The sequence below is a fragment of the Drosophila busckii genome, chromosome 3R (assembly GCF_011750605.1).
Source record: "Drosophila busckii strain San Diego stock center, stock number 13000-0081.31 chromosome 3R, ASM1175060v1, whole genome shotgun sequence".
NCBI lineage: Eukaryota > Metazoa > Arthropoda > Insecta > Diptera > Drosophilidae > Drosophila > Drosophila busckii.
Window position 1 is genome coordinate 18,897,365 of NC_046607.1, and position 26,125 is coordinate 18,923,489.

Genomic DNA, 26,125 nt, shown 5'->3' on the forward strand with positions numbered 1-26,125 from the left:
ATACATAAAATATACGAATTATATATACATATGTACATCTATAGATTCCACCAGCGCACAGTGGACAACACGACGCGTGACCCGCCTACAGAGCTATCGATCAAACGATCGCGATTCGATCGATGTACCACAGCCAGCAGAAGCATCAGTAACAACAACAAAAAGAGAGGAAAAAAAATTATACACACAAATACAGAAAAGTGTATATATATATATATGTATATAAAAGCAAACGAAAAGAAAACTGAAGACGACGACACGAGCGTAAATCATTTTAGCATGAAAAAATTGTATAAAACTAACAGACACTGTGCGGTCGAACATCATTCGTGTGTGCTACGACAACAGACGACAGCGACCGCGATAGCCAGCCAGCCAGTCAGGCAACCAACCAAGATAGCCATAGCCACAGTCAGATTCAGCGGTTCAGAGTCAGAGTCGGCGGACAGTCGGTGATTTTGATTGATTATTAAAGCCCCAAACACAAAATTGAAAATCGAACGCGTTGTGTGTATCAGTAACAGCATCAGCAAACATACACGGACACATATACGACACACAGACACGTACACATACACATACACATACGTTATCTGTATCTGTATCTAACAGCAAGCGGCAGACAGCAAACAGGGTCCCAGCATCCCAGTCACAATCACAGTCCCAGTCCCAGTCCAGTCCTCATCAGTCAGTTAGTCAGCTCAGCTCAGTCGCAGCAGCTCTACTCAGCTCACTCCTCTAACGCCTCCACGCTTGCTGGCCCTCGAGGATATCTTTGCGCGGTGCTTTAGTTTTTAGTTTCAGTTCACATTTGGACGCGTGCTGTGGCGGCCTCGTCGAGAGAGCAAACGGAAATCGTGCGCGAATATATTTTAACATATATACTACAACGTATAAATCAGCGATGTGATGTGTCTTTAAACAAATATTTAAACATAAAAATAAACATACACACGCACACACATATACATCAACAATATCAACTAAACACACGTGTCTGAAGTTCAGTGACAACACCTTATCAACCCAACACTAACAAAAACTTGCTAAATTGTTTTGTGTTTATGAAATCTGATCAATGCAATTGAAACATATTTTTATGCACAGGAATATTCAGTGACAATTTGCGCAGCCAATAAACTAACAGACTCAAGATTGAAACTAGTGTGCGACAGATCAAAGCGAAAGCGAACGTGTAAAATAAACAAAAGAAAAACCAACGCCAGACTAAATCAAAAATATATATTTGGCAACAAAATGAAGCTGATTGCAGTATTGCTAGCATGTAAGTAATATTTGGAAAAGTGTTTTTTTATTAAATCTATCAAGGCTTAAGTGCTGCTGATTAGTGTTGTTATTCATTTAGTTGTTTACAATAAGAATTGCAAATTTCAATAAATAAATTATCAATAAATGAGTTAAAGGAACTGACCTATATAAAGGTTGATACTGCAACTGAGCCAAGCTACAATTTATAGGTTTTAAGGCCATGTAAACCAAATCCCAGGCGCACTAAATGCGCACCGGTTTTCTTAATTTTGCGCTACAGTGCGGCGGCCAATGACATGCTAGACACGGCGGCGTCGTGAAAACGATGGGCGTATAATTGGAGCCGATTGGGGGTGGCGACGCTGATGATATCATGGCATGGGCATGGGCATGGCACACACTCATTCTGATCGCTGGCGTTTAGTATGCAAAGCGTTAAGTAGTTGCTAAGCTCTGATAACTTATACGCCTTCTGATTAAATAACTAACTAATAATAATAACAAATACATATGTATGTGCTTATTGTCTATTTATAGTGACGCTCTGTGCGCTGACGCTGACAACGGTGCAATGCCTGAGTCTGCCCGATCCCAACGTCAAATGCGCCATGGAGTGCGATACGTCGCCCACCCAAGTGATTTGTGCAGCGGATGACAAGGGCACCACCAGAACATATCGAAACGTTTGCATTATGAAAACGGAGAATTGTTTGCAGCACTTAAGTAAGTCCACACACACACACACACTCGAAGTCGGCTAATAACAAATTTATAATCGGCTTATTGTCTTTGACAGACTTTCAGAAAATCGCCGAAAAGGAGTGTCCATAGATGCTAACGTTCTACCCCCGAAACATATCAAGACCCAAATCGTCTATGACGCGTGCGCTGAATCTGAAATATGAGCAACAGTTTAAGTTATTGGATTGGATTCGATTCATTTATTGCGTGGTATTTGTGTGTGATATTTTTAAGTTGTGCTGCAGCAAAATACAAAACACGCCCTCTCACTCTAGCCCCCCCTTTTTAAAGTCTTTCCCCCCTGCACCAACCATAACCAGAACCACAACTACAGCCCCTTACCCACCATAAACTTAATACATAATGATAATATATATATTTTGTAATTATTAATTTTTAATATTTAATAAAGTAATATACGAACTTACAACAAGTTCAATGAGTTTGCTGAATTTCATTTCCATAGAACAATCAAAAAACCCTCAACGGAGCCATCACGCTCTACACTGATAACAAGCTGGATTACAACGTCAATAATTGTTTAAATAAAATGATGACTTCATCATCAGCAGCTTTAACCCCAACGAACAAAATATTTAGAATTAGTTCTAATCTCGCTGTTGCTCAGCGTTTAGCTTTGGTCATTGAATTAAAGCGTCCGCCTCATTTAGCAAATCATCAACAGATAATCCAAAATAAACAATTGGGTTCCGTTCGCTGCGCATCACGTGTTGGAAATTCGCAGCTTGAATTCTTATACGCAATGAGCTGAAGCAAAAGAATTGTTTCTGCAATATGGAATTATTGTTTGCTGTATAGAGAGCTCGGCCTTAACTGAAATTGTAGGCGCAGTCTTTAAGACGTTGCATACTTACAGGCTAAATTGCTATTTATAAAAGTCTAAAAAGTAATGCAAAACTTTGAAATTATGAAATAAATAACAATTACAAAGAGGCATAAAATTTTTAGTTTCAGTTAACACTTCAGCCACCCCCAAAGAGGGAGCAGCAGCCGCCGTGTAGAGCTTTGTGGCATGAGGGTTGCTCAGCGTCTCCACAAAAGCTCAACTCGTAGTAAAAGCTCCGGCCAACGTTGCGTATGTATTCGTGTCTATAGTGTTTGTGGTCCATGCTCGAACTTTTCGCGTCTTCACACAGACGACAATGCAAAGTTGTTTGGCAATTTTTTGGTTCATTCATCTGGCGGCCAACAACGAGGCAATCAGTATAACAAATACCGTTAGATGGCACAGACGCTGCCGCTGCTGCAACGTGCGCGCATTCAGAGCATTCGAGAATCTAGGAGCACGAGCTCGCCATTTTATTTGGCGCCACATTAAAGTGTTCGAACCGGACAGCAACTCGGCTTGAATTTATACTGTGCGTTTGCGTTTTGGCGTGTACGTGCGTGTGTCTGCTTTGGTGAAATTCGCGCGCTTTTGTGTCGCCTGTTTTTGTGTTTATATTGGCCCAATGGCTTAGAGCGGCCCAAAACGATTAAGCAAACAAAGGCCAACAGCAAAGTACACAAAGGATAGTAACTGTCTTAACCCAATCGAGGGGTTTGAGTTGAGTTGCCTGCAATTTGTGGCCATATTGATCAACCGATGTTGGCGTAAATTCAATTGAAGGCTTAATTAGACATTTAATGAGCGCCAGACAACAAAAGCTGCTCACCAGACACAACACACTGTAGCCAAAGTAAGTAGTAACAGCATCCGTTGCGTGCAACTATTACTGGCCTCAGCCATATGGCAATCTAAATCAATTACCAGCTCCACAAAAACTCTGGGAGTGCCAACAGCTGTAGCCTCTGCCTCAACAGTAGTTGCCACTTTTCTGATCAAAAATTTCTTTTGTGGAAGTATTAATATTTAACGGTCACCGTTAAGCTGCTCTTTGGGGCAGTTTCTTACATACATTTTTTATTAACCAAAAACGTTGTTTGGCCAGCCGCTCGAGGCATTTTCACACCATCCTTTTGTAATGCCATAAAATGGAAAAGTTTAAAGCATTTGCCTTTGGTGCTTTTTGCATAAATGAATGATAAATGAATGAAGCATGATTATGTTGCAATAAAACGCTTTTTGTTTACTTACACATATTAAAAGTTTACAGTGCAACAGCTATAAATCATAAGTCTTCAGTATTTTCTTTAAGCTTTTAAAATATCTTATATATTTTATAACTTTATGCAAGGCTGTAAAAAATGCTCAACTGCTAAGCCGCAAGTTAAATTCTGTACGTACGTTTTTATAGCCTCTAAATCTGTTAAAAATTTACTTACATTTGTGCATAAATTTAAGCAGATTTTGATAAACTAAAAGGCTTAACTCTCCAAAGGCTGCGAGCAGCCCATGAGCAATTAATAAATACATGAAAGCTCCAAGTCCGACACTAATCCTAACTGGCAGCTTGAAAAGTTCAGAGTCCCTAGTGCATACAACAGATTAGCAGCGCAACCCAAGTGCTAAGAGCTTATATGCATATACATAGGGTGTCTGTCAGAAGGTGTAAAAGTGTTCATCAGGGAAAATTTATTATCATTTCAAATTGGAATTGGTGTTCTTTGTGCAACTAAATCCAGGCGCGTCTCTCTTATCGCTTTGCTGACAGCGTTCATTAATTCCAGTTAAACGTTGGGATTGACATGAACACACACACACACACACACACGTAATAATATTAAACAATTATACATACACCCACACACATAAACATTGTGTGCATGATTTATGATGCAGCAGCTTAAATGAAATTTAATTCCTTTTATTTATATTGATAGAGTGAGAGCACAGGCTTAAAGGATTTGCAAACATTTTGGCAGTTATAGAGTCAATTCTAAGAAATTTCAAACTAAAACAATAGTTCAAACTTTACAGTTTGATGGCCAAACTGCAACAAAAGTTATTGATAATTGTAATAAGTTTATTTAGGGTTCAACACAACTGTGTGCGGCAACTTGACAATTAGGGCAATCACGAAGAAGAATCATCGCCTAATGTCAAGCAACTTGGCCAAACGAACATGCCCAAATTGATGTATTGTTTTTCGCCTGTCAGGAGCGTACAAGGACTTTGAAACGTTTGCCGTAGAGAGCGACTAGGGTGTGCAAATTTAACGTTAAATGTAAAATGTTTGCTATAGAAAATAATTTAGACAATGGCCCCACTCGTGCGCACATGCCAGGCCCAGCCCCAAGCCCAGACCCAGACCCAGGCAGACGGGATGTTGTAGCGGATAAACGGATGAGAGCAATGTTGTTGTTTATATGCCATGCACACAGCTCGAAATACAAACAGCAAAGCTCTATACAATGGCGATGGCGACAATTTTACTGTTCCATTTACGTGTTTTTGGTCTGACACTTGAACACTTGAAGACGAAACATGCGCCAGGATAAGCCGCACTCTGATTGCTTGTGGTCTGCTCCAGCATATGTTAGCACTTAATGTCTGTTGCCATTATTCAAACAGACACAACATAAAATTTATCTTTACCTTGCGTAACGCTTAACGTTTAAAGCAAACTACGCGCATAGCTTTGCATACTCCGTTGTTGCCATTCGTTTAACTAGCCCCTGCCTCAAGCTCAAGAATCAACGTTGCACACGTCAGCCAGCAACGTTGCCAACGCAAATTAGTGGAGCTGATTGAGCCCGCCCGCTGCACGAGAGAATTCTGTGCATGGCGTGGCATAATAACAGCTGCAGTTGCCTGTGGTTAAAGCGGGCATAGGCAGGGGCACGGGCACGGGCAGGGGAGCGAGACAAAGCTATTGGCTAGCGGTTTAGTTGCACGATTTGAAGTTCCGGCATCCTGTTTTGCCAAGCACGCTAAAAACTTTGCTTAATGATTTTTAAAGCAAGCTGTTGAAAACTTCGCTGCGCCGTTCTAGTGTAAGCACGTACTTGAAAAGACACTAAGAAAGCTCTACAAATATTTATAAATTTATTTCTATATTTACCTCAAGCTTATAAAGAATTTATGTGCCTACTTACGCTTAAGTATTGCAAGTTTTATTTACTTTATGTGTCATGGACGTAGCCAACGTCAATCGGGGTGCTGCTGAAAAATTACTTAGCTTATTTAACTTGAGAGTACGCCGTACTTACCCAATTCAAGTTGAACTGTTGCGTTCTTTTTAATTAAAACACGCTATGAAAAATAAATCATATGCCGGCAACTTTTGCTGTTTGAGTTTCAAACTTTGTATGATGAAAAATTAAATTCAAAATTATAGTTAATACCAGCGTCCATGTTAAGTGCTTTATTTGTTTTCGATGTTGTCCTTTCATTTATTGACGTTCAAGCACGCATGGCATGCTATTGGTATTTCTACATTATTAAAATGCACACACCTACATATGCGTATGCATGTGTGCGTAGGTATGCGTTATATCCATGTGGTTGACATCAAAAGCACAAAGTTTTGCCAATAGAGAGCAGAGTGCAGCAACAGGAAGATTGACTTCTTCAGTGTGTAAACGAGTTTCTTCAGCTACGTGCAGAAATTACAAATTAGTCTCCATGGTACTTTACTGGTGCGCGTAATCAAATTTGAGGCTAGAGCGAGAGAGCGTAGGCGAGCGAGCAACTCTGTGTCCAATATACATTTAAAGCAAAGTTTTAAGAAATTGATAGCTAGGTGGGCGTTTGCTGGTCGAGCGCTTACAAACTGCTGCAGGATCTAACAATTAATGTTCAAAGCGTAAACTTTTGTTTAAGTCTAGCAAAGCGAAATAATTTGTGCGCTCGCTGGGCCAATTAAAGGCTGTACTTTATATATTTATAAACATAATTAGAAGCAATCTTGAAGCAATGAAAACTAGCGCTTAACTGCTACAAGCCTTGTGGCATGAATATGCATGACTTTTAGCTCAACTAGAACTAAGCTGCTTAGACGAGCATAATAAATTATCATCATATGCTGTAGCCGCAAAGGATTCTCATTCACAGAGCAAACTCATTATGTATGCATATTGTACATGTATGCATGCCATAGTGCATAGCATAGCTCAAAGGCACACACACATTGGCAGCAGTCTCATTAGGCGCCGTAGGCACAGCCACTCACTTTCACTCACTTACTCAATGCACAATGCAACCTCAAATGGTGCGAAATGCAATTCCCGGAATTGCTTTATAAGCCAGCACGTGCTAAAGGGCTAGCCTGTTAGTTTGCCACGGCCATTAAAGCATACATATGTATACATAACTCAGCTCACAAGCTACTTTCACTAATTACACAAATTGAACGCAAATTTTTAGTGCTGTTGCTGTTGTTGCTGGCACGCCTGAGGGCGTTTGCTTGAGTTCCTGTTTGCATTGCTCGTTGCTGTTTGAACTGCTTACATGCTCGAAAGTGCCAGCAATTTTGTTAATATTAAATGGGTACTATATGCATATTAATTATATGCATAATTACACAACAAGGTCGCCCGTCTGTGTGTGTGTGTGTGCGTGTGTGTGTGTAATAGCATAATTAAAATGCGGCTGACGTTGCGTATACGTAACGTGACTTTGTAACTTTGTTGTTCTTAACCATTGGCGTGATTTTGAAGCTTTGTAATTGGAAGCTGAGCAGAAACGTGTTGCTCCCACAGATTTGATGTATGGTACGCACATTAATAATTTTGCTTTCATAATTTACAGCAAATGCTTCAACAGGCTATCAGATCGAGACGAGCAAACTAAGCAGTTAATCAGCTCTGAAAGGACATTGTGTTTACGTCGGCAACCAAGGGCAATATAACAGCTTGATAAGATGGCTGGCGGCGGCAGAACTGCCGGCAAATACGGTTATTCAGACAGCAATTATTACAGTGGTAAGTAGCACCAAATGCGATGGCAATGAACGAACGACTTGGCAGCATAATTAGCCCCTGCCAATGAGACAATGTGACAGCTTGTGCAGCTTGCCGTGTATTTGGCATGCCAATTAACCTTTTCAACAAATCTCTCAGCTTTGGACAGTGGTTATATAAAAATCAAAGTTATTGCCACACAAAACGCGCAACATTGACTTGTCTTTATCAATTCGCCATTCAATTCAATTTATAAATTTCATCTAACATTTCTGCGAATCTTTTTATGGCAATATTTGGGCACCCTGTGGGTGGCTGCCTGTGTCTATTGTCTGCAAGCCGAACTGTCAACACCGGGAGGGGGGCGCGGGCGTATGCCGACGACATGTTAACGTCTTCGCCTCCATTGATATTGATGAACTTCTGTCGTAAGCTTTCACATGTAATCAGTGTGGCAACAAGCGCGTTTTTATGAGCTTCTCTTCACTTTCACATTTGCTTGCGCTCGCTCGCTCGCTCGTGTGCGTCACCCTCACATGACTTTATTACATTTGTGTTACGTTACGCATACGCGTATACAGCAGTAAGTATTGCCGAGAGTCCACTGTCGAAATGTGTCTGGGAGTCCTCTTTTTTGGCACGCTGGCTGAGATCATTTACAATAACAAAGTTTGGCTCTCTGGCATAAAGTCTCAGATCTAGACAGTTGCAGGTAAACTTCATATATAATTCATTGACAGCGCCCAAATGCACATGCATAATGCGTATGAATGATTTAGCAGCGCGTCGCAGGCCAAGGTTTCCAGTCGCCCAAGTATAATGACTTTTTGCTTTGTTTGCATAAAGTTTTGTTACTCTTGGCTGTGTGTGCTGGCCCGAACTGCCCCTAAGTGAGTTGATGTCCTTATGAACGCCTCCAAAGCTCCTAACCTCATGCCAGCAGCTGGGACGCCCACATGCTGGCAGCACTTATACTTATACTACCAACACTTTTGTGGCTGCAGCCCAAAAAAAAATAGCAGCGCCTTAAGCTTTTCTATTTTGTATGCTGTGCTTTTGAGAATAAGTTTCTCATAGTTTTTGATTGCCACAAATTGTGCGTAAATTATCTGTGTATTGTGCTGAATCTACAAACATAAAGATATATAGATATGGATATTATTTATGGCACTCAAACTGTAGTTTGCCAAGGCTGCTACCTGCTGCTGTCTATGCCTAGTTTCATTCAAAAGCACAAACCGAGCTTCGTTGTCGTTCGTTGTCCCCAGTCTCGCTTGCTGGCCATAATTGAAATAAATATTTATTTCCTAATGCCGGTTGTGCGCATCAAGGCATGTCGTTGCTTATTATTGATATTTTCAATTGTGCTTGTTTGCTAAGCTTGACAATTGAATGTGTTTGATTAAATCTGATAAATACGCAGTAGAAACATGAAATTGCACAAAATTAAAGCTTTAAGGCAAACAGGCTAAGCCCATCTGTAAGCCTTAACACGCAAGAGACTTTGAAGGCTTTTGGGGGGCCACAAGTAACTAAACAGTTTGATTTATTTCATGAATGTGCTGAGATGGGATAAGACGAGTAACGCTTAAGGTGCTGCGGTTGTTTCAGAATCTTTAGCCCATTCTGGATATTCTTTTGTGCCTGGAAAGATAAGGAATCCCCAGGATATCGCATTGACCCACAGCACTGCTATTGCGATTATTGTTGGAATTATGCCAGCTATAGCCTGTTAAAAATCACAACATATATAATATATACATCCAGTTTAAACAGCAACTTACAAGATATTTGGTCTTGATGCCAGCATAACCACAAATGATGGCGTTCGCCGGTGTGCTCACCGGCAGATGATAGGCCAAGCTTATGGCCAGCATGCTGGGCATAGTCAAAAGCAGTGGATGAATCTTAACAACCAGCGCCATTTCGCAAAACACAGGAATGAGTATATTGCAAATGGCCACATTGGAGCTGAAGGCAGTGCAAAATATACCCATGACAATTGTTAGTCCCACTACGAGATAGGGGGGCCAGGTTTCGGCAAACTTCATGCCATCACCCAGCATCTTGGCCATTCCGCTCACCACGCTGCCTTCGGCAAGTGCGAAGCCGCCACCTGAAACGAAAAGTGCAATTTAGTTGAATAGGCAATTGAAGTAGCGGCGACTTACCAAGCAGAAAACAAAGACCAAATGGCGTATTCCTGTGCACAAATACCCAGGACAAGAGCGCGTCCATGGTGCGACCAGGGAACGGTGCTGCATAGCATTAAAAAAAATTAGTATCAACAAGAGTTAAATATACAGCAGACTTACGTTGACCGCAGCAATATTTGAAGAATGTATATTGTGTGGGTAGCATAAATAGCAACACCACTGGGCACATAACGCCGCCTGAGCTGCCAATGGCTCTGTGGAATGGGAACGGAACAGGTTGACATGTAAATGAACAAGTGATTGAGCGTAGGATAAACTTACTTGGCATTGAGGAAATCGCCCCAGCCTTTGACAAAGCCTGGCTTGCGAGTGAAGAGCAGTACAATCATGAGTATGAATAATATCGTCACTTGAATCTCATGGCAAGTCATTCTGCCCAAATTTTTGTATCGTTCCTGGACCACAGCTTTGACCACATCCTTATTCTCGCTGCCAGCCTTAACCTCTTGACCAATTTTGCTCTTCGGCCGGAACAAACCCATGTGAGTTATTTGCATAAAGAACCATACTAGCGCTACATTAACTATAACAACTATAGGAATAGCGTAGCCCATGTAGATGGGGAAATCCACAACCTCCTTTGAATCGGGAAAGCGACTGCAAAGCAATGCAAATGCAAATGGAAATGGAAATGTCTATCTAAAAGTTTTTGGCTGCAATTGCTTACGTTTCGTAGAGGCCCTTGAATACCAGATTGGTGCCGGTGCCAATGAGCGTTCCACAGCCACCAACTGTGGCAGCATAGGCGACGCCAAAGTAGAAAGACATTGATATTGTTGAAGGATGTGGTTTTCTAAAATAAATTATTAAGTTTGGTTATGGTTTGGTTGCTTTGCATGCTACTCACTCGCCCTCCTCGACTGGTTCCTCCTCTTGTGTCTTAAAAACCTTGAATATTTTTTGCTGCAGACAGAATTATGTTATTTTACAAGTGAAGATAAAAATTAAAAACGCGTCTTACGGCTTCCATTTCGGTGAGCACTGCCTTCACAATGGGACACATCATGGCCGTGGCTGCCGAATTGGATATCCAAAGTGATATAAAGCAAGTGACCACCGTCAGGCCAAAGTGCAAGCTGCAAGTTGATGCGAATGTGAATGCGAATGAGCGTCGAGTTTGATAGTTAAATGCATACTAACCGTCTGGGACTGCAACCAACTATGAGTATAGTGCCCAGAGCTATGCGCTGATGCAAATTGCAGTACTCTATGGACAGTGCTATGATGAGACCGCCCAGGAACATGACCAGCGTATCCGAGAAATACAATTGGCAAACATGATTCGACCCCTAGCGGCGGCAAGCGCATTTGAATTAATTGAGCTAAAACCTTTATATGAATATAGTTGGCTTACCAAAATACCAAACAAGGGCAAGAAGACTATAGGCAACAGTGACGTCAAATAGAGCGGTATGGCCTCGGTGATCCAGTATAAGGCCATATTGGCAACCAAATACAAGCATAGAAATTCCTAATTATAGTAAGAAAGTTGCGGTTTGTGTGCAATAGAAATAGAAAATGCAAATATGCACTACTCACAGGCATTTTCTCTTTTAGGCCATGAGTAAATAATGGTAATGTTATTAGGGGTATCAAAATACTGACTTTGCCACGCCAATGAAACTTACAACAGTCGCCAATGGCTTTGCCAGGAGGCATTTTCTCCTGCCTATGAGACATAAGTTGGTTATCAATTTAATACAAATTTTTTATTTTTACTTACTCTGCCATTATTTTATTTTATTTATCACCACATTACTTGAAATATTATTTTCGTATTTAATTATTTTGTGTGTATGCATGCGGGGTGTGTAATGTGTCTGTGTGTGTTGAGTTTTAGATTGTTATTAACATTTTTACGCTCTCATGCTGTCAGACAGTGTTAACTAAGCCAACTTTATTCAACCCAAAAGCAAAAGTTTATTACAAGCTGATTTACATACAAACAAATAAAGAATCTGGTATGTGTGTGTGTGTGTTTGCGCTTGAAATGCTGCTGCGCTTTGAACTTCATTTAATTGACAATTTCCGTTCCACAGTCAAGGGTGTGTACGAATATAAAAAAAAAACACTTGAGTCGCTGCTGCTCCTTTTGTTTTGCTGGTAAATTGAAATTGGAAATTAAAGCTGTCGCATTGTCTGACAGGCATTAAAGCAAAAGCCAAAATGCCATGACGTGGGTTGGCGTTACAAACAAATTCACTGGCAGTGTTTCAATCAGTGGCAAATTCTTTAATATTGCCCACAAAATAGGTCAAAAGCCAAGCACTTGGAATGCATAGGGGCGAGAGGAGGTGCGTTTGTTTGCTTGATTTTAGATCCACTTAATGGAGCATACAAAATGGCTTTATTGACTGTAACTGTTCGCAAAAAATAATAAACGAAATTCAATACAAATTTCTGCTGCCCACGTGCCACCTCAACAATCTTTTTTATATACTAATCTATAAATAATAATGACGCCATTGCCAGGATACACATAATATTTCAATTCTTAATAATTCACGGTTTGTTTGCCAGCCCAATAGCCCAATTGCCATACAGCTGAGTGTGTATATATGTATTTGTATAGGTATGCAGATTGCTTTGCATATTAAATGCTGAATCGTAATTTTGATTGTTATTTCATAATTTGCGTTTTGACAGCAAAAGTTTTATCATTTTTGTTGTCTCGCCACGCCATAAATTATTTCACGTCCAGCTACCGCAGCGTTATAAATAAAAAAAAAGTCGACTCGGCCTTCAGGCAGAAAAAAAACTTTGTTGAAGTCGCTTTTCAGCTTTACATATGTAAATCACTAAGCGTAGCCTACATTAAGGGGCGCCGGCAAGAGAGCAAATCAATCAATGCTAAAATATTGCTCGACTCCAACTATATAGGCGAGCACGTTTAACGCTTCATTGGCTTTCAATTTAATATGTGAGGTCATTGTTGCTAGGCTCAAGTTGGCGACGTAATTCAAGCCAGCTAATTAACAAATCCCTCGTGGTATGCACACAGTGCGTATACGTAATGTGCGTATGTATGTATGTGTGTGGGCCATTAAGGCGCTGCTGCTGTAAACACGAGTTGAATTTGCTCTTGAGTTCAAGTCAAATGCTTCATCGATTATGTGTTAAATTACACATAGAGAGAGAGGAAGAGGAAATGTTCAAGTTGCATGTTGAGTAGGCTTTCGATGAACATTAAGCGCTTAAGTAATTACTAAAAGTTAGCACGTTGAAAATTTGCAATTTGATATCTAAAACGTTGACGTAGCTGCCACTTGCTATGAATAAATTTAAGAATTCTAATTGTATTCAACTGAAAAACTCTTTTTAGATGATTGACACATGCTGACAGCTACGCAGCAGGAGTTTGCTGAATTTTTGTTCTTTTCTTTATAGCTGCAAAAACTTAATTGGAATTTTCTATAACGAAAGCTTTTTATGGCTTATTGTCATTTATATTCCATAGAATAATCACATATAACAAACATATGTGCATGCAGGCTTTGTTCTAAGTCACGTTATAAAAATCAAATGTGAGCTTCAAATCTAATTTATGTTTTTTATGTGCGCTTTTTTATGTGCTTTGTTAGATTTTTGTGTTACATGCCCATGCCATATATATTTGCTTACAAACATATACAGCTGTATATATAGCAGCATCATTTATATTTACAACATTGTATTTGTCAAGGAATTGCTTCATTTTTTCTGTTTGCTGCACTTGAATATGCATGAGACCCAGAGAGAGAGAGAGAGAACGAAACAACAAAAAATACACAATGTTTATTGACAAACAAACAAATTGGAGCCCTCGTCTGTTGTGGTCATTTTCCAGAGTTTTCAACAACAGCGTGTTGGCAACACACAAAACAAAAAACATAACAAATAATTGCAGGCCATTTGTCAAGAGCTATGCTAAATCTTTTGTTCCTTTTCTCGTTTTTTTTTTGTACAGGTCATTCCTACAAGAGCATCAACGACGAAATTATATTGGTCAGCATTATCATGGGCATAACAATTTTGGTTCTAATCACCATTGCGCTGTGCTACATTGCGTATGAGAAATGCCACAAGAAGCGTGAATATTTTATCAATGCCTAAAGCCGCATCACAACAACACCAACACGCGCTGTTGACATTATTTTAACAGCCAAAAAACAAAAAGAAGAATAGCGCAGCTGCCCTACAAGGTCAAATGTCAAGCGCGCCTGCAGTTGCAACAATGTTGACGTTGACGATTTAGTTGGCCTGGTATGGTGAGGTTCATAAGCACAAACACACACTCACACACACTCACACACATACTCATACTTAACACACATGTCAGCTGCCACACGCGCTGAAATATACTCAAATTTTATGCTGTTTAAGCATTCTTTCCACATTTCGTAATAGATATCCATAGTTAAGGTTCGTATTGACTTTGACAGAAAACTGACAAGCAATTTGCAAATGTAGAGCACAAAACTATAATCCCTTATATCCTTGAGCTACCAATACGATTCCAAGAAACCTTTTCAGTACTATATTGAATATTTGTATAAAAGCCAATAAGTATATTTTTCGAAGGGATTTCACACAAATTTCTATTTCCCCCTTAAGATTTTTTTTATATTATTTCGAGTGGCAGACAAACATAAAGCATGCAAGCAATGCAAGTTGCTCTTGTTGTTGTTGTTGTTGCTGCTATTAAGAATTGACTGTCAGCGTGAGAGCATTTAACCAACCGAGGGATAACCACATACAAACACACACAAGTATACTATATACAATAAAAAGACAGACAAAAATTGCACAAACGAACCAAGCATTTGACTGACTTTTCTTATTTTACTATACACTTTGACATTTGAAAACATAAGAGAGGCATGCCAAAGTTTGCCCACTGTTTGCCACAACTTTTTAAGAAAATCAATTGATCAATTTTTATTTGATTTAGCATTTTAAGCTCGACTGAGTAAAGGCTTTAAAATTTATTGAGCATGAGCCTTAAGAGTCTGAAATGGCATCAAACTTTGCTCTTTTGACTAAGTGTACTATGAAGTTCGACTGCGTTCGGCGATTGCCTAGCTGCTTGTTTTTTCATTCTTTTGACTTTCCTTTTTTTTGGGTTTGCTTGAGGCTATGATAATAAAAACAGTAACGGAAACTGAATGCATTGCACACGAACAAAGCGCCAAAGAAGCAATAAAAAGGAGAATCGCATAACAATTGTGTGAAAATAAAATGGGGCAAACTGTAAACTGAAGAGAGCAAATGGCATCCGTAGATAAGAACTGAAGAAAAAAGAATGCCCAACAATCAACTTGACATTAAATTAGCGCATATGCTCCACATTAAAGGCAGTTTCACTTTAACCGCAGGGCATGTGAAAACAAATGTGCTCCAGAGGCTCAAGAACACGCACAAACCAAACACACACATACACTAAATGTTAATCTCCTTAGAAGCTTAACAAGCTACACACCTAAATACATATGTGCATACATGCATGGCAGGGTAAGGGAACGTATTTTTAGGAGCAGGTTTGTTTTTGGGACACGCCTGTGCGCCTAAGAGTTGACAACAAAACAACAACAAAATTAACGAGAAGCCTAACTGGCATGTGGATGCTGTTATCCTGTATCGAACGACTGATAAATGGTAAAGTTTACCCCGACTTCAAAATTATGCGGATAACAAATTGTTATGAGGCCCAATCAATTATGTAGCAAAGGACGAAAATACTTCTTGCAGGTGTGTGCAATGCCAAACAAGTTATTACCGTCAAATATATTATATAAATTGACAATTATTTTCCGTAACAAGGTTTATACTTCTCTTACGCAAAACGCTTTGATCTCAATCATCAAACTCTGTGCAATTTAACTTTTAATTTTAAAAGCTATTAATAATTGAAGCTCAATAAATAAAAACCGCACGTTAATCAAAAAGCGCTCTTTAAAGTCAAACGCAAAATAAAGTTTGCTAATTACCCGTTAAACCTGCCAAGTCGAAAAGCATAAAGGCAGCAAGACACTAAAAGCTACAATAAATTTAATGTCAGACATAAGAAAGGAAAATGTCTGTTAGTTCGCAGGGCAAACTGCAGGAGCACAAATTTTGTCCTCAGAGTGCATTTTTATACTTTTATCCTTTTTTTTTGTTGGTTAAAGCTCTGTGTAACATGAATGACTTGTGAAATTTTAAATCTACTTTACACCACACACACACACACATACTGTACATGTGCACACAAACAAACACAAATACTTTACGTGTTAGCTGCTGGGCTAGCCTTTTACACAAGTAGTGAACTGTAATTTACGTCCATTTTTATAGTTTTTCTTTTTAGTGTTGCTGTCACACTAATTGCCAAGCGCAAGAAAAGTGAAACGAAATTAATGAATTACTTTATTGTCGTTGAAGTACGTGTGTATTCTAACATATGCATTTAATCTATTAGAAATCTATATTCCCTTTATAGATGAGACCACAAATGTAGTTTTATTTGAATGCAGCACACTCTTTTTTTCCATGAAAAGAGGGACCAACCATACCTACTACATACAAACTACAAACAAAACGAACAAAATGTGTACTTTATTTTAAAAAAAGAAATCTTTAAATGTTTAAAACAAACTACACCTAATGTTATTTATAATGTAGACAAATTGTTGCAACCCAAAAATATATACTTATATATACCTATACTATGTACGATATATTTAATTGTACAACACAATAAAATCTGTTTATGCATGGTTCAATAAAATAAATATTACGCATTTTAAATACATGTACGTTACAGGTTTTGTGCAGTATTTCAGCTGTAAACCCCTTTTTACAAGATAATTATTACTTTCTACATTTTCAATAAATAAATTTAAAAATAAAATTCAAAATACAATACTTGCGCCAGTTTGAGGTTTTTAGCATCGATACTTTAACAATCAAATTTAAATTCACCACTCGCCCTGCAACGCGAATCTCACCACGCAAACAACAAACTGTCATCCACGCGATGATTAAAAAAGGAAGTAAATGTAAATAGAAACTTGTTGCACAAATTGATGAAAATTCAGGACAGACAAAACGAATGTGAAGCAAAAGTTGTACGCGCAGCTTATGTTAAGCCGTTAGCAAACTAAATGCGCATTAAAATGGATTGCACAGTGCAAGGGCAAGAAAAACAACAGCAGCAGCAGCAGCAACAGCAGGAAAGTAGTGATGATGACGACTTGAGTACAACGGAAAGAAAAAATTTAGAATTTGCTCAAAAGCTGGGTTACACACAAAAGTCTATACACACAGCGCTAACACGCCTGGGCTCCGAGGCAAAGCAAAACGATCTACTGGCGGAGCTTATAAAACTAACGGCAGATGAGCCTCCACCAGCCACGACAAACAAAAGTAGCAGCAACATAAACAATAACAATGCTCAGCGCCTACGGCACATTGTGATTGATGGCAGTAATGTGGCACTGTCGCATGGCGTTAATACGGTATTCAGCTGCCGCGGCATACGAATCTGTGTGGACTGGTTCCGGCAGCGTGGACATCGACAGATCACAGCATTTGTGCCCCATTGGCGCAAAGAGCTGGTCAACAATAACATAACGGAACAGGAGGTGCTCTATGAGCTAGAACACGAACGTGTTTTGGTCTTCACACCTTCCAGGCATTTAGATGGGAAGCGGATTTCATGTTACGATGATCGCTTTATACTCAAGCTGGCAGTTGAAACTGATGGTATTGTGGTCTCCAATGACAATTATCGCGATTTGCTGCTAGAGAGCAATGAGTTTCGAAAAGTTGTTCAGGAGCGTCTCTTAATGTACTCCTTTGTGGATGATATCTTTATGCCACCGGATGATCCATTGGGTCGCTCTGGCCCCTCTTTGGACATGTTCTTGCGCTCGCCAACGCAATTCAAGGTGACAGATCTGCAGCAGCAGCTGTGTCCATATGGCAAAAAGTGCACTTATGGTCAAAAGTGCAAATTCCGCCATCAAGGAGCGCCGCTGCAGATGCAGCGTTTGCCACTTCAAGTGTCGCACAGTGCGCCGCTACATAGCAATGGGGCACAACAATTGGCACGAACTAAATCGAATACGCTAGAGAAAATCTCACAGCAACAACAACAGCAGCAGCAGCAGCAACTTTGTCATTCCTTTAACAGTCAACTGGAGCTTAATCAGCCAGAGACGGATCAACAGCCTAACCGTCACAAGAAGCTGCAAAGACAAGCGCCGCCCACATACCAACAGCAGCATCAGCATCCAAATTTTGCCGCCAGCAATAGCAGTTATGTCCATCAGTATCTGACACGCACACCATCGGCACCACTGACAGATCAACATCAGGCTGCTAAGCTAACGCTACCGGGCGCGCATAATTTGGCGCATTTGTCTGCCTCCGATTCGCGCATTAATGAGGAGCTGCATACGGCTCAAGCGTCACGCGAGGAGCAGCGTCGACTGCTACGCTATCACTTAAGCAGTCTATTTCCACAGCATCAGGTGCATGCTGTGCTGCAACTCTATCCCGATGAGACCGATGCCAAGACAATCTGTGCAGCTATACTTAATTTATTTCCACATAATTAGACTAAGAAACTTAAGGCTACGCGCAACTGATTAATAAGAGGCGTACTTAAATTATATGCATTCATTTGTTGTTTATCTTCTTTTTTTTTTGGAAAATTTTACATTTCCAGTCCAACAGCCGTGGCTGTATCGTAGGGCAACATAACTTCTGTATTATCGCGAGTAATCCCCATGCCCCTGCGGTCATGTGTTATTCTATGATTTCTCAGCTTATATGCCTGTGGAAAGCCTTTGCCACAAATTTCACAGCTGTAAAGCAATAAAGAAAATTGTAAGAATGTTGTCAAAATTATCTTCGTTAAGCAACTTACACATGCGGCTTCTCCCCAGTGTGTATCATTTTATGGAATTTCAATGTATTGGTGTAGGTAAAGGTCTTGTGGCAGACATCGCACTCATAGGGACGCTCGTTGGTATGAATCCTGTAAATACATTTTAGATAAATTCAATAGTTGTTAGATCTTATCCTATACTTACCGATGATGCTTGTTGCGCGTGGATAAATCTGCAAAGGCAGCCGGACAGTAGCTGCATTTGTAGGGCCGATTGCCCGTATGCGTGTTCATATGACGCGCCAGTTGCTGCGCCTGGGCAAAGCAGTGTCCACAAATTCTGAAAATAAGACAAGTTGGAGACGTATGCCAAAATAAAGAACTGGTGAGATCGCTTACTCGCATTCATGTGGCTTAACGCCCGAGTGCACCTTGATGTGCTCCGTGAGGCGGCTCTGAGACGGATACATATTTCCACAAATATCGCATATATATTTGAACTCCTTTTTATCGCCTACTAGAATCTTGTGTCCACCTTTGGTTTTAATGCCAGTCTTAATGCCGCTGGCCTTCCGCACAATTGTCTCGCTGTACGTGACGCCCTCATCCGCATTAAGCAGCATATGGGTTGAATTGTCGGCGCTTTCACGTTTAATTCTGGTTAATGTAGTTTTACTTGCTTTACTAAGCGGACCTGGTTTGCGTGTGGCGCGGCGTTTGCCGCTTGAACGCGTTGTTACACTACGCGACTTAACTGGCAAAAATTCCTCATCCGATGTGCTGCGCGTCTCCATATCGTCTTCATGCGCGCTTTCTGTAAGCTGATCTTGATCCTGATCCACTTGATCTAGGTACTCTATGTCTGCCGACAGTCCCGAGATAGAATTTGTGTGTATATCCCCTTCAACTTCGGCTTCTTCAGCGTCAGCTTCCTCATAGTTGGCAGTTTGTTGCTCTGGCACCAAATCGCCTTCATATGCTTCATAGACATCGTACAGTTCCTCTATAATGCCATCCTCCTCTACCGTTTCGCTCTTGACGTGGACCAAGCTCTCTTTAGCCAAATCTACAAACATAGCCAAATCGTCATCGTTGTTTTCCTCATTATCAGACAGTGCATTTGACAGTGTCGTCGCTGCCGCATTGTTAGAATCTACTCCCATTGTATGTTCATCGATTAGCTGCTGCTGTTCTTGTTGCTGTTGCTCCACCTCAACAGGCGCTATAAATTGCCTCAGGTGTTTGTAGGAACGCTGGCAGATGCGGCGAAACTTGAAAGCAACGTGCAAACTTTTCTTGCATTTGTCGCATATCTTGTCCGGATAGTGGTCAAACCTTTTAATCTGCAATTTAATCAAATTATGAAATAGCCGCACACTTAACTATGTATTTATGTGTGAAACTTACGGGCACGCCGCCGCACTCTAAAATCATGTTTGTCAAATCTTTGGATGCGTCGTCATTAAATATGCTTCCCATTGGCTCCTTCGGTTGCTGCAAGCAAACTCGACAGACTATCCACTTCTGTGCCCCTTCCGTTGTAGCTGCCGGCATTTTTTTGAATTATAACTACACAATAAGTCCACAAATTGTTTAATTCTTGGAAATGACGCTAAATATTGAATTAAAAGAAATTTAGGGATGCTTTAATTTTATTGTACTAGGGTTGTCGAGATGCATTTTAATAAATGGTCAGTTTTTGCCACAAATATTCCATGGTACAATTTGAATTTTATTTTAATTATTCCAATTGAGTTAATTCCTTCATATATAAAATTAAATTTTTTAATTGTTTACACAATAAGTGTTTAGCTTGTATTGATGAAATTTTTTTATATCAACCAAACATCATGTGTCATCAAGCATGTTTTTAACATTCGATTACCGACCACAAGTTATCGGATAGTGACCAGAATTTATAAACAACTTCAGGGACATTTGTTTATGTACTTTATTATTAAAAATGACTAAAAAAGGAGTAATTATTAAGCGCAAAAGTGCTTATCTCGTGAGGACTCTTGCACTTAAGCACAACTGCATTTGTTGACAAAATAGTGCAGCGGAAGGCATATAAATGATTAACTTAAAAACTTGCTACGAAAGAAAGTGACTGACATTACTGAGAAAATTGACAGCAAGTCAATAGCTGTTCAAACTGCAGACAGGCCACCAAGTACAAGGGATAAACAACGTATATTTGACTAATTGTAAGCAAGAAAAGTTATTATTGCAAAACTGTTAATACGCATGTCACTTGTTGCAGCGCACACGATAGGGATGTTCTGCTGAAGATAAGCAAAATTTGCGTATCAGGCATTAGAAACGCAAACAAGGAACGGAACGTAACATCGAAATGGAAGAGTTTATGAGAACAAGAAAACGCAGCCGTGAAGATGATATACCTTGTGATTCCACGCCACTCTCTAAACGTATCAACAATTTACATTTAAATTATGATGATGGGAATAGCAACAGCAGCTGTAGTAATCCAGGGATAATCAATGACAACAATAACTATCTACCTACGACACCAGCTGGTAGTGGTGGTGATGGATCATCCGATGGCACCAATTATGAATATAATCCGGAATTAAATGCAGATCAAAATCCATACTACTATGAGAAAAACAAAATTTTATACGATCTGCATGCTGAGCGTGTAAAACGTATCAATCTTTAGGTTCAGGTGATATTACGCAGTTGACTCAACTTGTACTAAATACGTTACTTTACTTTACTTAACTACAAACATCAAAATAACTCATGGATATAATTATAAAAGAAACAGTAATTGCTATATAATGTTCACCATGTTTGCCTTTGATAGTGCCAATAATTCAAAGAAAAATCTCAGATGGAATTAGTATACCAGTCATTTAGTTGCTCACATTCATTTCAAACAATTATGTAAATTACTCTTAGTTAGTTTATTCAAGAAATTGCTACTAAATGTGATCCATATAATATAAAACCTAACCTATTGTAATAGAACATTAAACTTAAAAACTCACACGTGAAGCTTGATAACTTGTAATAAAGTATAATAACTCAATTAAATAAAAAAAAAGATAATCAACTTTGGTTGAGGCTATAAGAGCTTTGCCTACCAGGAGGACTAATCATGCTAGTATATGATAAAATATTTTCTTTAACAGACAAATCTGTTTAAGGGCTATCTTGCATCAACAACCATAGGCTGTGAGCTATCAACAACGAAAAGGCAAACAAGACAACTTTCTGTGAAATATCAAGCTTTGATAAGCTGTAACTCAGCGAAACTGCTTCCGATTTTACAGTTCACTAAAAATAAATTAATACAACTTTGTTTTTAGCATCAATACAAGCATGAAGCAGTAAAAGTTTAAGAATCGGATAATTTTTGAGCAAGATATGGCTAAAAAACAAATGCTGCTGACTTTTGTTTTGTTTATTTCAAAGCTGTAACTTATGAATGAATGTTTTATTTCAGACTTTGTTGAGGCTCTATCTCAGCAAGGTAATAAGAAAACTAAAATCAAATTACAATTTAAAAAGAACTAAATTCATTTTGAATGTAAAAATTCAATTTGAAGTGGGTAAAACTGGCGGCTATGGCGAAGGTAAGTATGACGGATGCAACAGGTGAGTAAGGTAAGTAATTGATGTTTGTTATTGTCGTTGTACATCAATCCAGACACCTCCTGTCTGTCAAAAATAAACAAACACCGGGCATGAAGATGAGCTTAGATCAACTGCGGAGATCTATAATTCATAGAGGATCGGGAGCGGAAACGAAGACGCAATCAGCAAGTGCAATTGAGAATAAACCTTCCTAAAGAATCCCTTCCTCTCTCTTCAAATAATAACACATATTTTCTTTGTATTTACTCAAATATTTTATTAACTTGCTTATTTTTTCCATAACAATAAACAAGAATTATTAATAGAATAATGTCTGATAATAATTTTAACTAAAATAATAGTAGCAAATATGTATATATAAATGTAATGATAGTTGTATTAAATAATAATAATATTATCTATCATTGTTGTCGACTGATGATGCTTAGTCCAGATGACTTCCGTGTCTCTCAAGGACGTGGGCCCCAGACTGTTGCTCTGGTTAAGCGGAAAAGTCCGTTGCAGTTTAGCCCTCTATTAGTGAAGAGAAGCTGGAGAGGCGCTGCTGTTGTGCCCATTATGTCCTCGTGCGGCGCAAACAAAAGCCTATAAATAAAATACAAAAATTGTAAAATGTTTTTTGATATAAATAAAGATGTAGATGTAGATTGCTAGTTTGTTTTACTTACTCTCTGTCAGAGATAATCCATGGCATGGGTAACATTTATTTGACTAGCTCCATGCCAGCATATTGTGGCTGCCTGTAGCTCATTGCTATATGTAACTTTGGTGGTATGATTGTATGATATAAAAATTATTTGGCAAAGTTATGATCAAAATTGTAAACAAAAGAGACAAATTTTCGTGAAACATCGCACTTTGATAAGCCGTAATTCAGCGAAAATTGCATCCGATTTCGGAGTCTCATGCATTGTTAGACTCGTGAGATGCATAAGAATAAAACTGCATTCAAACTTGGAAGTTTTAAGATTTTCGATATTTTGGCAAAAAACGTGATGTAACCCCTGTAAATTTTTGCCAAAATTGATGCCGTCTTCATTTCTTATCACTTTCTAACTTTGAGAAACTATATCTCAGCCAAAAAAAATCGGACAGAAGAGTGGTTTAGCTTAATTTAATTATGAGATTGTATATAAACATATGTTGTTAAGTTTGATCAATAAAAAAATTGTTTTGACAAAGTTATGGCAATAAATCCAACGCCAAAAAGCTACTTTTTGCTTAATTTCAAACTTTGCGAAGCTATAACTCAGCTAAAAAAAATCCGAATCTAATTGTTCTATACGTGCCTTATGTTTGTGTAGAAAGCACAATTAAAATGAGCTTAAACAGGTCTGATATAAAAATTATTTGGCGAAGTTATGATCAAAATTAGTAAACAAAAATACAAATTTTCGTGAAACATCGCACTTTGATAAGCCGTAATTCAGCGAAATTGCATCCGATTTCGGAGTCTCATGCATTGTTAGACTTGTGAGATGCATAAGAATAAACTGCATTCAAACTTGGAAGTTTTTAAAGATTTTCGATAAATTTTGGCAGAAAAAAAAAAACGTTTGATGTAACCCCCTGTAAATTTTTTGCGCAAAAAATATGCCGTACTCATTTTCTTAACACTTTCAAATTTTGAGAACTAATCTCAGCCAAAAAAAAATCGGACAGAAGAATGGTTGGGCTTAATTTAATCATGAGATTGTAAATAAACAATATATGTTGTTAAGTTTGATCAATAAAAAATTGTTTTGACAAAGTTATGGTATAAATCCAATGCCAAAGAGCTACTTTTGGTTAATTTCAAACTTTGCCGAAGCTATAACTCAGCTAAAAAAAATCCGATCCATATGCTTTATACGTCAATTTATTTTGTGTGGAAAGCCACAAATTAAAATGAGCTTAAATAGGTCTGATATAAAAAATTATTTGACAAAGTTATGAACAAAATAGTATACAAAAGAGACAAATTTTCGTGAAACATCGCACTTTGATAAACCGTAATTCAGCGAAATTGCATCCGTTTGCGGAGTTTCATGCCTTGTTAGACCTCGTGAGATGCAATAAGAATAAATACTGCATTCAAACTTGGAAGTTTAAAGATTTTCGATATTTTGGCAAAAAAACGTGATGTAACCCCTGTAAATTTTTCCAAAAAATGATGCCGTCTTCATTTTTTGCTTATCACTTTCTAACTTTGAGAAGCTATATCTCAGCCAAAAAAAATCGGACTGAAGAATGGTTGGGCTTAATTTAATCATGAGATTGTAAATAAACATATGTTGTTAAGTTTGATCAATAAAAAAATTGTTTTGACAAAGTTATGGCTATAAATCCAATGCCAAAGAGCTACTATTTGGTTAATTTCAACTTTTCGAAGCTATAACTCAGATAAAAAAAATCCGATCCAATTGTTCTATACGTCCTTATGTTTGTGTGGAAAGCACAATTAAAATGAGCTTAAATAGGTCTGTTATAAAAATTATTTGGCAAAGTTATGATCAAAATTGTAAACAAAAAAGACAAATTTTCGTGAAACATCGCACTTTGACAAACTGTAATTTAGCGAAATGGCGTATGTATCTAAACAAAACTGTATTCAAATTTGGAAGTTGTAAGATTTTCGATTAATGTTAGTTAATGAATCGGATGATTTTTTACCAAGTTATGACTAATAAACCTATGTTGCTGACTATTGCTTTCTGTTCAATACTTTCCTTACTTAAGTGTAGTTTCCTTTCAGTTTTGAAGTGAAGCACAGGTTTTTACATAATTTCTTTAGTTTATTTTATAATTTATCATATCGTATATAATATATGTGTATGTATTTTTGTATATGTAAATGCAAACAATAATGTTTTGACTCTGTTTTGTACAAAGTTATGGACAATTACAATTTAATTTAATTAAGACTACAACTTAAATATATGAGCAAGCGCGGCTAATTAAACTAACAACTTAGTGCTAACAGTTAACGTTGCCAAGAAAAAACTAAACGTAATACGAAATGGAAGAGCAAATAATTTAGTCTTTTTTTTTGTTTTGTTTTGTTTGAGTACAACTTAATAATACAATAGTTGTGGCATTTTAAACTAATATCGCGTTGTTATTGGAGAAATCATTGCAATTGAGTGTTATGTATGCTAGCAAACACTTATATATAATATGCTAGATATAGACATCGTCAATATATTCATATATATTATTGTCATTATTTATGCGGGATAGATTCCACTATGGGGGACATTTTGTAGCTGTTTACATAATGTATATATTAATAATCGTTTATGATTTACTTTGCTTGATTAGTTGGCATACAAGATACTATGTACTAAGTATAAGTTTATGTATAATTTGTTTGTATATATATATGCATTTATATAAATAAAAACTATTGCGGCAAACAAGAAAAAAATGCAAAGAAAATCAGATCAGTTGAACTAAACGACAGCTAAGTTATAACTCTATATAGACAGCTACTATATAATTTACAAGTTTTGTCGTTTGCTGCAATTAGTTGCGACTTAAATAAGCTCAGCGACGGCATCGTCACCATCCCGTATAGGTGCTTGGAATGTGGAGCCCGTAAACTCGTACATCTAAAAGAAATATGAGTTAAATGAAAGTTTAT

General features: G+C 38.3%; 7 protein-coding genes across 11 annotated transcripts in view; 4 read left to right on the forward strand and 3 right to left on the reverse strand.

The window, feature by feature from the left end:
* The first annotated feature begins 316 nt into the window (after positions 1–316).
* On the forward strand, positions 317–2,380 carry LOC108602031. Of its 3 annotated transcripts, none has more exons than XM_017990036.1 (4): positions 317–452; positions 1,108–1,285; positions 1,807–1,992; positions 2,066–2,380. In XM_017990036.1, exons 2-4 carry the CDS (start codon positions 1,258–1,260, stop codon positions 2,098–2,100), a joined length of 249 nt encoding a protein of 82 aa, XP_017845525.1. In that variant the 5' UTR covers positions 317–452; positions 1,108–1,257; the 3' UTR covers positions 2,101–2,380. The 3 variants fall into 3 exon arrangements, with proteins under 3 accessions (XP_017845525.1, XP_017845524.1, XP_017845523.1); XM_017990035.1 differs by having other exon boundaries at positions 317–448; XM_017990034.1 differs by having other exon boundaries at positions 317–1,285.
* Positions 2,381–3,307: 927 nt separating this feature from the next.
* Positions 3,308–16,403, forward strand: LOC108604498. Of its 2 annotated transcripts, XR_001915350.1 has the most exons (4): positions 3,308–3,710; positions 7,664–7,836; positions 13,978–14,273; positions 16,344–16,403. XR_001915350.1 is itself a non-coding variant. In XM_017993994.1 (3 exons), the coding sequence occupies exons 2-3, from the start codon at positions 7,776–7,778 to the stop codon at positions 14,121–14,123; spliced, it is 207 nt and encodes a 68-aa protein (XP_017849483.1). In that variant the 5' UTR covers positions 3,308–3,710; positions 7,664–7,775; the 3' UTR covers positions 14,124–14,501. The 2 variants fall into 2 exon arrangements, 1 of the variants encoding a protein (XP_017849483.1); XM_017993994.1 differs by lacking the exon at positions 16,344–16,403 and having other exon boundaries at positions 13,978–14,501.
* LOC108604497 (protein I'm not dead yet 2) lies at positions 9,328–11,794 on the reverse strand. Its single transcript, XM_017993993.1, has 12 exons — positions 11,755–11,794; positions 11,571–11,700; positions 11,386–11,502; positions 11,172–11,320; positions 10,993–11,107; positions 10,879–10,934; positions 10,699–10,824; positions 10,293–10,628; positions 10,131–10,225; positions 9,987–10,073; positions 9,600–9,931; positions 9,328–9,544 (listed from the first exon to the last, which is right to left on the reverse strand). The coding sequence occupies exons 1-12, from the start codon at positions 11,760–11,762 to the stop codon at positions 9,404–9,406; spliced, it is 1,692 nt and encodes a 563-aa protein (XP_017849482.1). The 5' UTR covers positions 11,763–11,794; the 3' UTR covers positions 9,328–9,403.
* A 633-nt stretch (positions 16,404–17,036) lies between the features above and the next one.
* Positions 17,037–18,674, forward strand: LOC108604379 (probable ribonuclease ZC3H12C). The gene has a single exon (XM_017993833.2). The coding sequence runs from the start codon at positions 17,153–17,155 to the stop codon at positions 18,608–18,610; it is 1,458 nt and encodes a 485-aa protein (XP_017849322.1). The 5' UTR covers positions 17,037–17,152; the 3' UTR covers positions 18,611–18,674.
* LOC108604378 (myoneurin) lies at positions 18,625–20,506 on the reverse strand. Its single transcript, XM_017993832.1, has 5 exons — positions 20,290–20,506; positions 19,282–20,225; positions 19,088–19,222; positions 18,922–19,032; positions 18,625–18,859 (listed from the first exon to the last, which is right to left on the reverse strand). Exons 1-5 carry the CDS (start codon positions 20,434–20,436, stop codon positions 18,709–18,711), a joined length of 1,488 nt encoding a protein of 495 aa, XP_017849321.1. The 5' UTR covers positions 20,437–20,506; the 3' UTR covers positions 18,625–18,708.
* A 261-nt stretch (positions 20,507–20,767) lies between these two features.
* Positions 20,768–21,927, forward strand: LOC108604380 (ras guanine nucleotide exchange factor L). Its single transcript, XM_017993834.1, has 2 exons — positions 20,768–21,089; positions 21,146–21,927. Exon 2 carries the CDS (start codon positions 21,236–21,238, stop codon positions 21,560–21,562), a length of 327 nt encoding a protein of 108 aa, XP_017849323.1. The 5' UTR covers positions 20,768–21,089; positions 21,146–21,235; the 3' UTR covers positions 21,563–21,927.
* Positions 21,928–25,315: 3,388 nt separating this feature from the next.
* The window catches only part of LOC108603750 (cadherin-87A), a 47,944-nt gene continuing 47,134 nt past the window's right edge, over positions 25,316–26,125 (reverse strand). For both annotated transcript variants that reach the window (XM_017992824.1, XM_017992825.1), the window contains one exon: positions 25,316–26,093. In XM_017992824.1, coding sequence (XP_017848313.1) covers positions 26,019–26,093 — 75 coding nt within the window. In that variant the 3' untranslated portion in view covers positions 25,316–26,018. The remainder of the gene's footprint in view (positions 26,094–26,125) is intronic.

Coding starts and splice junctions, on each gene's coding strand:
- LOC108602031 (XM_017990034.1), top strand. CDS start 1,258: ATGAAGCTGATTGCAGTATTGCTAGCAT. Junction 1,286..1,806: donor GATTGCAGTATTGCTAGCAT/GTAAGTAATATT, acceptor GTCTATTTATAG/TGACGCTCTGTGCGCTGACG. Junction 1,993..2,065: donor GAATTGTTTGCAGCACTTAA/GTAAGTCCACAC, acceptor TGTCTTTGACAG/ACTTTCAGAAAATCGCCGAA.
- LOC108604498 (XM_017993994.1), top strand. CDS start 7,776: ATGGCTGGCGGCGGCAGAACTGCCGGCAAATACGGTTATTCAGACAGC. Junction 7,837..13,977: donor AGACAGCAATTATTACAGTG/GTAAGTAGCACC, acceptor TTTTTTGTACAG/GTCATTCCTACAAGAGCATC.
- LOC108604497 (XM_017993993.1), bottom strand. Junction 10,825..10,878: donor GAACCAGTCGAGGAGGGCGA/GTGAGTAGCATG, acceptor AATTTATTTTAG/AAAACCACATCCTTCAACAA. Junction 9,932..9,986: donor TGGTCTTTGTTTTCTGCTTG/GTAAGTCGCCGC, acceptor TTTTCGTTTCAG/GTGGCGGCTTCGCACTTGCC.
- LOC108604379 (XM_017993833.2), top strand. CDS start 17,153: ATGCGCATTAAAATGGATTGCACAGTGCAAGGGCAAGAAAAACAACAG.
- LOC108604378 (XM_017993832.1), bottom strand. CDS start 20,436: ATGCCGGCAGCTACAACGGAAGGGGCACAGAAGTGGATAGTCTGTCGA. Junction 19,033..19,087: donor ACGCGCAACAAGCATCATCG/GTAAGTATAGGA, acceptor ATGTATTTACAG/GATTCATACCAACGAGCGTC. Junction 18,860..18,921: donor ACTGGGGAGAAGCCGCATGT/GTAAGTTGCTTA, acceptor ATTGCTTTACAG/CTGTGAAATTTGTGGCAAAG.
- LOC108604380 (XM_017993834.1), top strand. CDS start 21,236: ATGGAAGAGTTTATGAGAACAAGAAAACGCAGCCGTGAAGATGATATA.